The sequence below is a fragment of the Stegostoma tigrinum genome, chromosome 22, assembly GCF_030684315.1.
Source record: "Stegostoma tigrinum isolate sSteTig4 chromosome 22, sSteTig4.hap1, whole genome shotgun sequence".
NCBI classification, from domain to species: Eukaryota; Metazoa; Chordata; class Chondrichthyes; order Orectolobiformes; family Stegostomatidae; genus Stegostoma; species Stegostoma tigrinum.
This window is the reverse complement of record NC_081375.1, coordinates 36267601-36285247: the sequence shown is the minus strand read 5'-3', so window position 1 is coordinate 36285247 and position 17647 is coordinate 36267601. Positions and strand designations below refer to the sequence as shown.

Sequence of the window (17647 nt, the reverse complement as noted above, 5' to 3'; positions counted from 1 at the left end):
CAACCTCATGTAAGTCACCAAGCATGGGGTGGGATGGACGAACAGGACTTAGCATAAGATCAGAGATGAACAGCAGAGTTGATGACCTCAATTAAAAAAGGATGGAATATCCAAGATTGTGTTGGAATAATCTCATTTGGAATTAATAAAGGTTAAGGTATGCCTAAAAAGAGCTCACTAAAATCTGAAACATTAAGAGAGTGGAAACAGTGAGATTATTGCACTTTGTAGAGGAAAACATAATCAAAGTAGTCTGTTATAAAGTGGAGGTTGACCCCCCTCTGACAACTAAAATTGAAACACCCAGATAGATGCGCCTTGGCCTATAATATGTTAACAAAGCCCCCAAACTGTTATAAAGGGGTGGTTAAATAAAATAAACCCCAGACACTCACTTTATAATCAACAAGTAACAGTTTATTTATCCCACTGTAACAGTGAACAAGTTCTCTAAACTATTAACAAACTGAATAAATCCCTTTTAACTACTAACTATTCCTGAATAAAACAAGATTCTAATCACATGCTGTTCCAATAAATACAACTCCCACTTACATAAAATAAACCTCTTAAAATTAGGATTTAATCTCTCAAAATTATAGCCAGGTTACGTTTTCTGGAATGTTCTGTGTTTTTTCTGATGAATCCTACTGTCAGGAATGCCTTCTCCATCGTATATTAACTATTTGCACCATACATACCTTTAAATTAGATGGAGCTTATTCTAAGACTTAGAGAATTCTGTGAGAGCCAATGATTCTTTGTTTTAGAGCTGAGAGCTGTTCTCTTGGCAGATGACAGTTGGCTCTCTCCCCAACTTTCCAAATGCCCTCTTCTTTTATACCCTTGATGACATGTCAGTTTCTTACAATAGGATTGTTCCTATGTTGTCAAAATCATCAGATTTAAATTTAATTGTTTTTTGGTAGTTAAGGGCCTGGTTTAAATTAATTGGCTAAATTCAAAACCATGTTGTCTTGGTAAAAATGATGCTTTGCCAGCTAACAGTATAGCCTTTTCATACAAATGTTTCAACTCTGTTGCTCTGTGCACCTGCAAAAGCACAGAGATCCTTTTTGAATCTCTAAGCATAGAAAAAAATGCTTCATCTTTTAAAGGGATTGCGTACTGCTTTCCCCATAGCATTTTACAAACACCAACACTTTATAAACACCAGATTCTAACATTCTGCCTTCTAATCTACAAGCACTCTACCAATTTCATAACACCCCACTTAAGAAAAAAAATTATCCATGTGAAAAAATGGCTTTTTTTTCTTTTGTAAACCTTAACACCATTATTACGATATCCATATCTCATTAATCTAGGGTTACACATCTCATACTAATTCTACATAAATACAACATTGAACACTACTGTTTCTATCTTATATAAACATTTTCTTCTTTTAAACCTGTGATAAAGCATGGGCAGTAACATTTTCATGACCTGCAACATGCGCAATCAATAAATTAAGTGCTTGGAACATAAGATTCCAATGAAATAATCTGCTGTGCTTGTTCATAAATCTTTCCTGAAATGTCAAAGGCTTGTGATCAGTATACACAACTCTCTCTGAAGCATTGTTTGCAATATAGACATTAAAATGTCATAAAGCCATTACCAAACTCAATAATTCTTTTTTAATGGTTGAATATTTTGATATTGTGTTTTTTTTTAAATATTGATTGACCTTTCAATTCCACAGTCATCCTCCTGTAAAAACACAGCTCTAACACCTACATTGCTTACATTGATGGCGACTTAAGTGTTTGGAAGAAATTTGGTATGGCTAGTGCAGTGGTTAACACTGCTTTTAAATTTTCAAATGCCTCCAGGCATTGTTCTGTTCACTGAAATTTCATGTTCTTCTTCAACAAATCTGTCAGCGGTGCCATCATGTTTGTAAAGGTTTCCTGTAGAATCTGCCTAATCCTAAAAATCACTTCCTTCTTTGAGTTTGACCTTGGAAATTTGTCAATAGCCTTCATCTTCATGTTCCTCAGTGTCACCTGTCTGTGTCCGATGTTGTGCCCTAAGAACATCACTCCCGCCTTCGTGAATTCTGTTTCTGCCAAGTTTATGACCTACTTTGCCTTACATTGTCTCTCAAAAATCTCTGCCGAATGCTCCATGTGATCTTTCCACACATGGCTAAAGATCATTAAGTTATCCTTATGTACGACACAATCAGTCAATCCTGCCAGAATTCTGTTCATTAGCCTTTGAAAAGTGGCTGGTGCATTTTTCATTCCGAAGGGCATAACTGTAAATTGATATGGCCCATTTGAGATTACAAAAGCAGAAACTTCTTTTGTTCTCTCTGACAAAGGTACTTGCCAGTAACTGCAAAGTAGATGTTTCAGGCCTAGACCCTTCATCAGAGAGGGAGACGGGGAGAGGGAATTGGAATAAATAGAGAGAGAGGGGGAGGCGGACCGAAGATGGAGAGAAAACAAGATAGGTAGAGAGGAGAGTATAGGTGAGGAGGTAGGGAGGGGATAGGTCAGTCCAAGGAAGATGACAAAGGGGGTGGCCATGGGTACCCTTGGGTGCCCAAGCTGTGCCTGCCTCTTTGTAGGTTACATGGAACAGTCCCTCTTCCGCACCTACACAGGCCCCAAACCCCACCTCTTCCTCCGTTACATTGATGACTGTATCGGCGCCGCCTCTTGCTCCCCAGAGAAGCTCGAACAGTTCATCCACGTTACCAACACTTTCCACCCCAACCTCAGGTTCACCTGGGCCATCTCCAACACATCCCTCACCTTCCTGGACCTCTCAGTCTCCATCTCAGGTAACCAGCTAGAAACTGATGTCCATTTCAAGCCCACTGACTCCCAAGCTACCTAGAATGCACCTCCTCCCGCCCACCCTCCTGCAAAAATCCCATCCCCTATTCCCAATTCCTCCGCCTCCGCCGCATCTGCTCCCAGGATGAGGCATTCGACTCCCGCACATCCCAGATGTCCACGTTCTTCAAGGACCGCCACTTTCCCCCCGCAGTGGTCGAGAACGCCCTTGACCGCATCTCCCGCATTTCCCGCAACACATCCCTCACACCCCGCCCCCGCCACAACTGCCCCCAGAGGAACCCCTCATTCTCACATACAACCCCACCAACCTCCAGATACAACACATCATCCTCCGACACTTCCGCCATCTACAATCCGACCCCACCACCCCAGCTATTTTTCCATTCCCACCCTTGTCTGCCTTCTGGAGAGACCACTCTCTCCTCGACTCCCTTGTCGCTCCACACTTCCCTCCAACCCCATCACACCCGGCACCTTCCCCTGCAACCGCAGGAAGTGCTACACTTGCCCCCACACCTCCTCCCTCACCCCCATCCCAGGCCCCAAGATGACCTTCCATATCAAGCAGATGTTCACCTGCACATCTGCCAATGTGGTATATTGTATCCATTGCACCTGGTGTGGCATCCTCTACGTTGGGTAAACCAAGCGGAGGCTTGGGGACTGCTTTGCGGAATACCTCCGCTCGGTTCGCAACAAACAACTGCACCTCCCAGTCGCGAACCATTTCAACTCCCCCTCCCATTCCTCAGACAACATGTCCATCATGGGCCTCCTGCAGTGCCACAATGATGCCACCCGAAGGTTGCAGGAACAGCAACTCATATTCTGCTTGGGAACCCTGCAGCCCAATGGTATCAATGTGGACTTCACAAGCTTCAAAATCTCCCCTCCCCCCACTGCATCCCAAAACCAGCCCAGCCTGTCTCTGCTTCCCTAACCTGTTCTTCCTCTCACCCATCCCTTCCTCCCACATCAAGCCGCACCTCCATTTCCTACCTACAACCTCACCCTGCCTCCTTGACCCGTCCGTCTTCCCTGGACTGACCTATCCCCTCCCTACCTCCTCACCTATACTCTCCTCTCTACCTATCTTGTTTTCTCTCCATCTTCGGTCCGCCTCCCCCTCTCTCCCTATTTATTCCAGAACCCTCACCCCATCCCCCTCTCTGATGAAGTGTCTAGGCCCGAAACGTTGGCTTTTGTGCTCCTGAGATGCTGCTTGGCCTGCTGTGTTCATCCAGCTCCACACTTTGTTATCTTGGATTCTCCAGCATCTGCAGTTCCCATTATCCCTGCAAAGTAGATCCAACTTTGTGATGTAAATGGCTTGTCTTACATTTTCGCACAAAGTCCTCTAGCATTGGCACTGGGTATGAGTCAGATTTTGTCACAGTGTTGACCTTCAGATGATCTATGCAAAATCATTGAATACCATCAGATTTGGGAATCAATACTATTGGCGAACTCCACGTGCTTTGACTCAGCTCTATGGTGTCTTCGTGGAGCATCACTTCTATTTCCTTCTGTACCTGCGCTGCTTTGAGAGGATTAAGCCTGTCGGGGATGTTGTTTTATCGGAATAGCATTCCCTACATTAACCTCATGTACTGTGGTATGACTTCTCCCCATTCTGTATCTGCATAGGTCCTCAAAGCATGGTAACGTGTCTTTCAACTCAGTTCTCTGTTCCTGGGTCAGACAGCTCACTATCCTATCTCATTCTTTAAGGATTTCCTCATTATTCAATTTATTCTGAGGCACATCAAAATCCACATCATCTGGATTTGGTTCCTCACTCTGAGGGGCAATGACTAATACCTGTTTCTCCAGTTCCCTTTCCCTGTCATAATAATGTTTCAGCATGTTCACATGACATACCTGATATTTTTTTTAAACCAGACAATTCACCTAATTTAACTTCTAAATCTGATACAGAGGACTAAACCTTGCTTTGAAGGGATCTCCTACCACTAGTAACAGCACCTATATTTTATCCCCACAGGCAAGCGTAGGAATTTTAGATTTCTTACCTGCTTCTTGCTTCATGATGTGCTGTGTCACCTTCAGATGTTGTCTATCCAATTCACCTATTCTGTTTAATCTTTATCTCACTTCAGATACATAATCCAACTGTGACTTCAGACCTATCAACTTTTCCTTAATTCATTTTAAAGGCCCTCTTGCTTCATGTCCGAATATCAATTCGAGTGGAGTAAGCTGAGTCAATTCCTTGGAGCATCTCTAATAGCAAATAATATAAATGAAATACCTTTATCCCAATCATTTGGGTAATCCTGACAATAAGCCGTTAGCTTTGGGGTCTGATGCCACCTTTCCAATGCTCCCTGGGATTCAGGGTGGTGCTGTCTGGATTTAAAGTGTTTGGTGCCTAAATTATCCAGGAATTCCTTAAATAATTTGGCAGTAAAATTGGACCCTTTGTCAGACTGAATCTTCCTGGACAGTCCGTAATGGGTAAAGAAAGCAAGCAAGTCCTCCATAACCTTTTGTTTCGGTGGTAACATTGCACGTGCTCAGGACAAGGACTGCAAAACAATCATGTGATGTCGACATGAACTCCTCCACACACCGATGGAGTCACATTATAGCCAACACAAGTTCGCGCTTTAGAAATAATGTTCCCCTGTTCGTCAGTCGCGTTATAGCCAATTCGCATTGACGGAACACCCAGAGAGGCACGCCTAGCCTTGTAATCTGTTAAAAGACCCCCCAGTCTGCTATAAAGGAGTGGTTAAATAAAATAAACCCCTGATATTCACTTTATAATCAACAAGTAACAATTTATTTATCCCACTGTAACAGTGAACAAATTAACTAAACTATTAACAAGCCAAGTAAACCCCTTCTAACTTCTAATAGTATGCTGTTCTGATAAATACAAGAACAACTTATATAAAATAAAACTTTGAAAATTTAGAATTTAGTCTCCCAAAATTACAGCCAGGTTGCATCTTCTGGAAGGTTCTGTGTCTTGTCAGATGAATTCTTCTGTCAGGAACACCTTCTCCGGTGAATTTTTTTGTCAGGAACATGAACTGTTTTGTGCTTTAGGTACCTTCAGTTTAGGTGGACCTTACTCCAAGGCTTAGAGAATTCTCTGAAAGCCAATGATTCTTCGTTTTTGAGCTGAGAGCTGTCCTCTTAGCAGATGACAACTGGCTCTCTCTCCAATTTTCCAAATGCCGTCCTCTTTTATATCCTTGATGACATGTCAATTTCTTACAATAGGATTGTTACTATGTTGTCAAAACAATCAGATTTAAACTTAATTGGATTTTGGTAGCTAAGGGCTTGGTTTATATTAATTAGCTAAATTCAAAAGCCTGTTGTCTTGGTAAAATGCTGCTTTGCCTTCTAACAGTATAGACTTTTGATACAAATGTTTCAACTCTGTTGCTCTGTGCACCTGCAAAAGCACAGACATCCTTTTTGAATGTCTAAGCACAGAAAACAACACTTCAACTTTTAAAGAGATAGTAGGTACTGCTGATGCTGGAGAATTTGAGATAACAAGGTGTAGAGCTGGATGAACACAGCAGGCCAAGCAGCATTAGAGAAGCAGGAAAGCTGACGTTTCTGGTTGGGACCCTTCTTCAGAAGTGGGGCAGGGGAATGGGATTCTGAAATAAATAGGGAGACAAAGGGAGGCAGATAGAAGATGAATAAAGGAGAAGATAGGGTGAGAGGAGACAGTCAGGTCAAAGAGGTGGGGTTAGAGCCAGTGAAGGTGAATGTAGGTGGGGAGTTAGGGAGGCATAGGTCAGTCCAGGAAGGACGGACAGGTCAAGGAGGCGGGATGAGGTTAGTGGGTAGGAGATGGGGGTGGGGCATGAGGTGGGAGGAATGGTTAGGGAGGCATGGTTAGGGAGGCAGGCGCGAGCTGGGCCGGTTGTGGGATGTGGTCGGGGGAGGGGAGATTTTGAAGCTTGTGAAATCCACATTGATGCCCTTGGGCTGCAGAGTTCCCAAGCGAAATATGAGATGCTGTTCGTGCATCTTTTGGGTGGCGTCATTGTGGCAGTGCAGGAAGCCCATCAGACCCCACCACCAAAGCCATTTTTCACTCCCCACCCTTATGTGCCTTCCGGAGGGACCACTCTCTCCGTGACTCCCTTGTCCGCTCCACACTCCCCTCCAGCCCGACCACCCCCAGCACATTTCCCTGCAACCAAAGCAAATGCTACACCTGCCCCTATACCTCTCCCCTCACCCCGATCCCAGGCCCTAAGAAGACTTTTCACATCAAACAGATGTTCACCTGCACATCTGTCAATGTTATATACTGTATCGCTGTTCCTGTTGTGGCTTCCTCTACATCGGGGAAACCAAATGGAGGCTTGGGGACCGTTTCGCGAAACACCTATGCTCTGTTCACAACAAACAACTACACCTCCCAGTTGCCAACCATTTCATTTCCTCCCCCCCAACTCCTCGGACGACATGGCCATTCTGGGCCTCCTGCATTGCCACAATGATGCCACCCGAAAGATGCAGGAACATTATTTCGCTTGGGAACTCTGCAGCCCAAGGGTATCAATGTGGACTTCACAATCTTCAAAATCTCACCTCCCCCGACCACATCCCAAAACCAGCCCAGCTAGTCCCCACCTCCCTAACTATTCCTCCCACCTCAAGCTCCACCCCATCCCCTACCCACTAACCTCATCCCGCGCCCCCCCCCCCAACCTGTGCGTCCTCCCTGGACTGACCTATCCCCTCCCTCACTCCCCACCTACATTCACCTTCACTGGCTCTAACCCCGCCTCTTTGACCTGTCTGTCTCCTCTCACCCTATCTTCTTCTTTATCCATCTTCTATCTGCCTCTCCCTGTCTCCCTATTTATTTCAGAATCCCCTTCCCCCACCCATTTCTGAAGAAGGGTGCTGACCCGAAGCATCAAGCTTTCCTGTTCCTCTGATGCTGCTTGGCCTGCTGTGTTCATCCAGCTTCACACTGTGCTGTATCATCTTTTAAAGAGACTGCATACTGCTTTCTCCATAGCATTTTACAAACACCAACAATTTGCGAACACCAACAGTTTGCAAACAGCAAGTTCTAACTTCCTGCCCTCCAATCCACAAGTACTCCATCCAACTTTGCAACACATACATAAAATAGTCACCAAAAATCCAGCAGGGATTTCAAAATATACTTGTTTAGTCAGAGACCGGAGAGAATGTGGAGCTCATTACTGTGGGGAGGTGGTAAAGTGAATGGCATAAATTTATGTCTGGGTAAATTACTTAAGTATATGTGGAATAAGAGATTAGAGGGTTATGATGGAAGATTTAGATTCGGAAAAAGAGGTGGAAGTTCAAATGGAGCATAAACGTCAGAGCCCTATATAACTGCAATAACACATCCCTGCTCCTGTACTCGAAAGCTCTCGCAATGAAGGCCAAAATACCAGTTGCTTTCTTTACCACCTGCTGCACCTGCATGCTTATCTTCAGTGACTGGTACACAAGGATACTCAGGTCCCACTGCACATTCCCTCTCCCAATTTACAGCCCTTCAGGTAGTAACCTCCTTCTTGTGTTTGCTTCCAAAATGAATAACCTCACATTTATTCAAATTATACTGCACCTGCCATTGATTTGCCCACTCACCCAACCTATCCAGATCATGCTGAAGGATCTCTGCATCTTGTCACAGTTCACCCTCTCACCCCACCCAACTTGGTATCATCTACCTATGATTGACATGTTGTGAGTAGCAGGGCAAAGTGAGACGACAAGCTGCGAATATGGTATGGGAAGTTTACTTAGAGGGATAGACTAAAGTGAGATTGAAGGACAGTGAACCAGGACAAAGCTGAGGAGTTAAGGTTGAAGTCAGTAAGTCATTTGGTGCATAAGCTGAGGGAGGCAAATTGTGAAGATATTGGGAGAGTGGTGATGACAGGAGACTTGGAAAAGAGCAGAAATGAATTTTCTGCTAAAATTAGTTCACGTAGCATATACTGTATCACTGATGGTCACCACTGTAACAGGTTACTGATTCCTATTGTACAACATTGGTTATATTGAAGACTGACAGGTCTACTTTGTCTAGTGATGATGTACAAGTTAACCCTTTCCATCCTGACTATCAGGTTGTGCGTCGACGGGCTGCTCTGGTTGTAAACATGCTGGGTATGAAGTTGACAGTCTGGAAGGACATGGAACAGTAAGTCCCGAAGTGACCCATCTCAGTTAAATTGATCTCTGTTATTGCCCCCCTCTTACATTGGCTGTTTTCTGCCTGACCGGGCTATTCTCTTGTGGAATAGCTATTGATTAGCTTGTTGAAGCTATCTTAGTTGTATCCCATTGAAAGTAGAAAGGTTCTAATATGTGTAAACCATATGCCCTTCTGAAGTACTGTCAAGGGTGAAAATTACTCATAGATTTTCCTTCTACTACCCCACTGAATATTGTCGCCTTCTGTCTCCTCCCCTCCCCAACCCCATCCCTCTGATTTAGAACAGCTGATTTATACTTTGCAACAATTTCTATCAATACACAGAGCTGCTGGAAGACACTGTTTGAGTATGGCATTAGCGGGAGGCATTGGCCTAGTGGCATTATTGCTGGACTGTTAATCCAGAGACTCAAATAATGTTCCGGGGACCCAGGTTTGAATCCTGCCACAGCAGATGGTGCAATTTGAATTCAATAAAATATCGGGAATTGAGAATCTAATGTTGACCATGAATGGATTGTCGGAAAATCCCAGCTGGTTCACGAATACCTGTTAGCAAGGGAAAATGCCATCCTTAATCTGGTCTGGCCTACATGTGACTCCAGACCCACAGCAATGTGGCTGACTCTGAACTACCCCCTGGGCAATTAGGGATGGGCAGTAGATGATGCCTAACCAGCAATGCCCTCATCCCATTAATGAATAAGAAAAGTACAAAGTTGATCTCAACCAAAGTCCACATGTTTGATTCTCAAATCTTCCAGTGATGATGGGATGATTTTGTTGCCTCATTTGCAAATATGCCTATTATAGTAACTGTAAGGTTCCCACAGACTATTTGCCTGAAACAATGGTCTGCCCAAAGTCAAAGGAGGAGAAGAAATAAGCACCTATTTACTTTTAGTAAAGTCTTTTTATACATTGTTGACTGCAGTATTTTTCTGTATCTTTTTGTTCATTCAGGGATGTGAGTGTCACTGCTAAGGCCAGCATTTGCATCCTATTTCTAAATTTCCTTTATAAGCTTGTGGTGAGCCACCTTGTTGGCCTGCTGCACTTCATCTGGCTTAGGAACATCCATAGTTGTCTCAGATAGAGAGTTCCAGGATTTTGATCTATCAATGAAGAAATGGTGATATAATTCCAAGATACAGATGGTGGTGTTCCTATGTATCTTGTCATTGTAGTTGGTAGAAATTGGTGAGTTTCTGAAAACACTCACTGGATGGTACACACTGTTAGTACTGTGCCATGGTTATAAAATAAATAAGGTGGTGATTTCATCGTGTGTGTGTGTGTCTGTGTGTGTGTGGGTGTGTGTGGTGTGGTTGTAGTGTTGGCTGGATCATTGCCAACTACTTGTATAGCATAAATATTGCCAGTTATTTGGATTTATCAGCTTAAGCCTGGATGTTTTCCAAGCCTTGCTACATGCTGGCAAAGACAGTTTTTTTTGGCTCTGAGGATTTGTGAATGGTGCTAAACATTGTGCAAACATTAGTGAGTATCTACAGTTCTGACCTTTTGATGGAAAGGTTGTCATTGATAAAGCGGCTGAAGTTGATTCGGCCTAGGACATCACCTGAGAAACTCCTGCAGCAAAGTCCTGGGACTGAGATGTCTCACCTTCAAGCAATCACAGCCATCTTTCCTCATGCTCAGAATGACCCCAATTATTGGAGCATTTTTCCCATGATACCCAGTAACTTCAATCTTGTCAGAACTCCTTGACGTCACTCTCGATCAAATGTTGCCTTCACGTCAGGGGCAATCTTTGACTGTTGTCCTGGATTTAGTTCTTTTATTTATGTTTGGATCAAGGGAGTTTGCTGAAATATATCCCACTTGCTTGGGTAAGTACAGCCCCAACATCTCTTTAGGAGCTCTTCACCATCCAGGAAAATGCAGCCTGTTATGCCTGCACCCCTTTCTGTGACATGTAATATTCATTTCCTCCACCACCAGTGCATAATGAGTATTTGCACTGTATACAAGATGCAATGCAGCAACCTAACAAGGTACCTTTGACAGCGACCTGCAAACTCTACCACCTAGAACAAGGCAGCAAATGAATGGGAACACCACCTGCAAGTTACAGTCCAAAAACACACACACCATCTTGATTCGCAGTTATATCAGCCTTCCATCGCCTCACTGGGTCAAATTCTGGAACTCCTTGCCTAACAACACTGTGGCTGTATACTGCAGTGTTTCAAGAAGGTTGCTAACCACCAAACTTCCCAAGGGAAATTTTAGATGATCAATAAATGCCTGTCTTGCCAGAGATGCTCATATTCCAAATCAAAACCTCATTGAAAACAGCCAATAAGTATCACCCACTTTCCAGAAGACCAATATATTTTCTTTCTGTTTAACAGACAACTAAAAGACGATGATGCAGAGGTCAGAGGCAGTGCAGTCATCTCACTGGTAAGACAATATCTTTTCAGTATATCTTGAAGGGGATTTTGTTTTTGTTTGTTTTATGCAATGAAGCACAAGAGATCATGTTGCTGGGCTTATAATTTACAAAATCAGCACCAAAAACTCGGTTTAGTGCAACATGGGCTAGATACAGAGTATCTTTACATTGTCTCATTAGATCTGCCCAAGCCAATTGCACCACAAGGGAGGTACAAAGTAAAGCTTCCTCTACACAGTTGCATCAAACACTCCCATGGCAGGTACAGTTCTGCAAGCTGCTGCTCATGATGAAGGTTTCTACCACCATCCTTCTTAAGTGTAGGAAGCCCCACTTGGTCTAACTTGCCTGCTTGATCTGGTGTGGTCAAGCAAAACCACACCCTGGTCTAACTAGGAAAGTCTTGTGCAATTAAAAAGATAGAGTTTATTGCATGTGAACAACTAGTTAGAGATTACAATGATATGATGGACATTGTTAGAGGGACTATGAAGGGGACCGGATTTTGGGTCTCTCACCTTTAAGATCCTAAGCCATTACACCACAAGTCCTCATAATGTTATCATGGTTGCTGTGCTTATAGCACTCCTCAGTATTAACTCTTTCAGGTCCATGTACAACACTTTCCCCAAGCATTTATTTTCTCATTATTAGTATCTTTACATTTATGTATATAATTACATTTACCACCAAGTGATCTCTCCTCAAGTACCTGACTTTATAAACTCAGACAATCCGGGAATTTCACTGTTCTGTTAGAACATATTATCTTTAGTCTTGGATGACAACAATTTTTTTAAGTTAAAAACCATTGGGTTTGATTCTGTCTTGAAAATCTGTGGTCTAGAGGTCTCTTGCAATACGTATTTCTCCAGTGGGTTCATCCCAGTTAACAAGTGGTGGACAATTAACCTATAATGGAATCATGCTCCTATGTTTCCTTCATATGACCCCTTCGGCAGTAAGAGCAATGTATCAATTCTACTAGTCTTCAGCTTCTTGGGTGGCTGTACCTTTCTGTTTAGATCTCTGACCCACATCTGTTGTCTCTGTCCTAAAATGTGAAAGTCATCCCAATGAAAGTATCTGTTGTAGTGTGTGGCCTGTTGCATGTGATAGGACATGCTCCTTAGTGTATACATCTTTAGAGTACTGTAGACGTAAATGTGAAGTCAATGCCTTTGGTAGGATTGGGAGGTGTGTCTTCAGATTGAAGTATGGTGAATTTATAACTTAGCAGCACCATATAGAGATCAGTATTCTTCTTCAAGTGTGTCTTAACTGTCATGAAAGCACACTCAATGCTCCCATTTGATCGTGGAGATATCAGCAAGCTTGTGGCATGTTCAAATGCAGAGCTAGCTACAGATTTGCTGAAGCACCCGTCAGTGTTCCATTGTCCAAAACAACCACATCAAAGATATCACACATTTGAATTATTTCATTTAAGACTCTGTACTTTTAATTTCTGTGGTCCTAATCAGTGCTCTGTTTTCTCACATGTTCTGTTTGTAGTTCTGTGAATTAAGATTTGAATAGAATTTCTTGATCTTTGATGCCTGATAGTCTGTTTTAGGATTGAGCTATGTTACTTCTGGGCTTCAGCTTCACTCATCACCTGCAAGCCATTCTGTAGATTCAGGTTTTCTCTGGACGTAATAAACCTAACAAAGACTCAACAGCAATTCCAAAAAAAAAATTTCTTTTATGAATTCTGACATCACCATAGTTGCATTTCTCCATTAATGTGTAGCGATAATTAATGGAATCATCTATGGCTTCCCCGGATGCTGAACTTTTTCAAGACTTTATTAGTTCAGCGGTTACCACTATACTTGCGTTTGTGTACAGGAGTTGTGTGTAACTTAGCTGCTCAGCTTTCAATTTAGCAGAAAATTAATAAGTTTTTTTTTCTTATTATTTAACTGGTTTATCTGACAGAAATTGAATTGTGACTTCTTACCTTTTGTGTCTTTGTATCTCCAAAGTTGTTTTCTCCACATATTTCGAATTAGATGTTCTATTTGGCTGACCTCTGAAATTAAATCTTCCTAGCAATATTATTTGACTCCATGTTTCTGAATGTAATCATATATTTTGTTTGCTTAATGATTTTTATTTTGTAGTATCAGCAGTTCTGCTGCTGTTTGCTGGACAGAAGTATTTTCCCAATTTTTTGCAGCTAAAATTGGGTTGTGGGGGAGGTGTTCACATGTTTTTATGCTGAAATCGAGGAATCCCAAACTTTATGGGTAAAATGGATGAATCGTGCCTTTCCATGGCTTTGTTCTGTGAATCTCACTGTTTACATTTTAATAAATAATTCCCCCTTTAATCATGGTGTACAGAATGATTCCTGCTCCTCCCAGTGTAAATAAGCAATTCCTGTCTTTATTGCAGTTTAATCAAGCTTTTCTCACTTCTTCTGTGTCCTGAAGAAAGCCTTCTAAATTCCTTTCCTTGTTAGACCAAATCTACTTAGGCTTTTAATTTTCCCAACATTCCTGCTTAAATCACTGGCTTCTTGATCCTGTATCTGTGACCTTGGATTAATATTTCTTTTGAGGCCTTTTACTTGTGTTTGTACACTCTTGGCTTTGTAGTGCTTGCTTGCAGCGGTGGTGTAGCTCAATCCAAGCCGTAAGTAATTTTAATTCTTTTAAACTGAAGTTATTGTGCCTTTTTAAACAGTCCCCTGGCCCACCAGGAATTTTAAATTTTTACACACAGAGCCTCTGGTGAACTCACTGCTGAACTCTGTTTCGCGATTACTTCCACAGACCACAGGCTCGTGCTGCAGCCTGTATCTACTATGGAGTTATTATTCTCCTTCACCATGTAGCTACCAACACTCCTGCTGCAAGATAATAAAATGTGAGGCTGGATGAACACAGCAGGCCAAGCAGCATCTCAGGAGCACAAAAGCTGACGTTTCGGGCCCAGACTCCTGCTGCAATGTGACTTCTCACACACTGAAAAGAATGCCTCTGAAATGCTTTTACCATTCTCTGAAATACTCTTCCTTGTTGAGGATTGCCATGAGAGTTTCTTATGTTGGGTTCTTAAATCTTCAGCTGTCTGTGCCTTATGAGCTGAGTTTGAAGCTCTGACATCACCCTACATCCATTCCTTTGTTGTATAAGCTGGCACTCATGATAAAGGCTGTGGTGACCATCCTCTTTAAGTGTAGAAACTACTTTGACTTTGATGAGTGTTGGCTCTTCTTGCTTTTGAATTTACCTTTCACTTGAACCCACCCATCCATCTTTATTAGTTTACAACCCTGTCTACTGATTTGGTTATTTGATTCACTCAGTCGCTGGGCATAGCCTGTTTCAGCTGAAGGCCAAGAAAGCAGATCCATCTTTCTGCAGTACTGGTCCAACGGTCCATGAAATAATTTCCCTGCTTCCCACACCACTCCTTCAACAAGCACTTTACATTCTCATTGATACCAGTTAGCTTCTGACTAGGGAACAATACAGATCTTATTAGTTTTGAGGTTCTGTTTTTTTTTTAAATTTAGATTCCGACGCATGAAACTGTTCGAATTGATCTACAAAGCTCTTGGTTCTTTGTTCTTGGTTCCTACATGAGCAATGACCCTGGCTCCTCCTCTTCCCTCCCCTGGTTTATCCAGAACTATGAGGAGATGTCCCTGGCAGTGCAAACTTCAAATATCCCAGATATGTATGTAGAGAGCAGTATCTTTCCCTAGACTATATTGTTCCCTATCACAACATTGCTCTTCACTCCACTCAGGTGAATGATTGCATGAAAAATTAGTTTGCCTATCCATCCTGCACTCCTGGTCTCATCCACACAGATAGCCAGCATCTTGTACCTGTTGGTCAAAGTCAAGATTCTTCCATCACTATGTTGGATTCAATGTACCTACCTGACTCATCGCTTCCTATCACTATCATTGATCAACTCTAAAATTCTGCTTAACCTAAGTGGTATAACTGTTCCTAGTGCCCAGATAATTATTCCTTTCTGAAATGCCCACAGTATGTATAGCACAGAATCTAGCTTAAAATATCTTGAAGTGCGTACATTTACTGCAAGTAGAGTTGTCTGGGGTCACAATTCCATTGACAAACTTCAATGCCTTTGCAGTGACAGCAAATAGAACATAGAACAGTACAGCACAGAACAGGCCCTTCAGCCCACAATGTTGTGCCGACCATTGATCCTCATGTATGCACCCTCAAATTTCTGTGACCATATGCATGTCCAGCAGTCTCTTAAATGACCCCAATGACCTTGCTTCCACAACTGCTGCTGGCAACGCATTCCATGCTCTCACAACTCTCTGCGTAAAGAACCTGCCTCTGACATCCCCTCTATACTTTCCACCAACCAGCTTAAAACTATGACCCCTCGTGCTAGCCATTTCTGCCCTGGGAAATAGTCTCTGGCTATCAACTCTATCTATGCCTCTCATTATCTTGTATACCTCAATTAGGTCCCCTCTCCTCCTCCTTTTCTCCAATGAAAAGAGACCGAGCTCAGTCAACCTCTCTTCATAAGATAAGCCCTCCAGTCCAGGCAGCATCCTGGTAAACCTCCTCTGAACCCTCTCCAAAGCATCCACATCTTTCCTATAATACGGCGACCAGAACTGGACGCAGTATTCCAAGTGCGGTCTAACCAAAGTTTTATAGAGCTGCAACAAGATCTCACGACTCTTAAACTCAGTCCCCCTGTTAATGAAAGCCAAAACACCATATGCTTTCTTAACAACCCTGTCCACTTGGGTGGCCATTTTAAGGGATCTATGTATCTGCACACCAAGATCCCTCTGTTCCTCCACACTGCCAAGAATCCTATCCTTAATCCTGTACTCAGCTTTCAAATTCGACCTTCCAAAATGCATCACCTCGCATTTATCCAGGTTGAACTCCATCTGCCACCTCTCAGCCCATCTCTGCATCCTGTCAATGTCCCGCTACAGCCTACAACAGCCCTCTATACTGTCAACGACACCTCCGACCTTTGTGTCGTCTGCAAACCTGCTGACCCATCCTTCAATCTCCTCATCCAAGTCATTAATAAAAATTACAAACAGTAGAGGCCCAAGGACAGAGCCCTGTGGAACCCCACTCACCACTGACTTCCAGGCAGAATATTTTCCTTCTACTACCACTCGCTGTCTTCTGTTGGCCAGCCAATTCTGTATCCAAGCAGCTAAGTTCCCCTGTATCCCATTCCTCCTGACCTTCTGAATGAGCCTACCATGGGGAACCTTATCAAATGCCTTACTGAAGTCCATATACACCACATCCACAGCTCGACCCTCATCAACTTTTCTAGTCACATCCTCAAAAAACTCGATAAGGTTTGTGAGGCATGACCTACCCCTCACAAAGCCGTGTTGACTGTATTTGATCAAGCCATGCTCTTCCAGATGGTCATAAATCCTATCCCTCAGAATCCTTTCTAACACCTTGCAGACGACAGACGTGAGACTTACTGGTCTGTAATTGCCGGGGATTTCCCTATTTCCTTTCTTGAAGAGAGGAATTACATTTGCCTCTCTCCAGTCCTCAGGTACGACTCCAGTGGAGAGCGAGGATGCAAAGATCTTCGCAAGTGGCGAAGCAATTGCATTTCTCGCTTCCCAAAGCAGCCGAGGACAAATCTGGTCCGGGCCTGGTGACTTGTCAATCTTAATGTTTGACAAAATTTTCAGCACATCAGCTTCCTCTATCTCTAACCATTCCAGCATGCACACCTGCTCTTCAAAGGTTTCATTCACTACAAAGTTCGTTTCTTTCGTAAAGACAGAAGCAAAAAACTCATTTAGGACTTCCCCTACCTCCTCAGACTCCACACACAAGTTCCCTATGCTATCCCTGATCGGCCCTACTCTTTCTTTGACCATTCTCTTATTCCTCACATAAGTGTAAAATGCCTTTGTGTTTTCCCTGATTCCTTCTGCCAAGCCTTTCTCGTGCCCCCTCCTGGCTCTCCTCAGACCATTTTTGAGCTCCTTCCTTGCCTGCGTGTAATCCTCTCTAGCTGAACTTGACCCTAGCTTCCTCCACCTTATGTAAGCTACCTTCCTCCTTTTCACAAGAAGCTCCACCGCTCTCGTCATCCAAGGTTCCTTTATCTTACCCCTCCTTGCCTGTCTCAGAGGGACATACTTACTCATCACTCGCAACAACTGTTCCTTAAACAGTCTCCACATGTCTA

The 17647-nt window shown here is 43.1% G+C and overlaps 1 protein-coding gene across 3 annotated transcripts in view; it reads left to right on the top strand.

Moving 5' to 3' along the window:
* The window catches only part of LOC125463635 (protein HEATR9-like), a 79571-nt gene that overhangs the window by 56352 nt on the left and 5572 nt on the right, over positions 1–17647 (top strand). For all 3 annotated transcript variants that reach the window (XM_048555166.2, XM_048555164.1, XM_048555167.1), the window contains 2 exons: positions 8936–9009; positions 11403–11454. In XM_048555166.2, coding sequence (XP_048411123.1) covers positions 8936–9009; positions 11403–11454 — 126 coding nt within the window. The remainder of the gene's footprint in view (positions 1–8935; positions 9010–11402; positions 11455–17647) is intronic.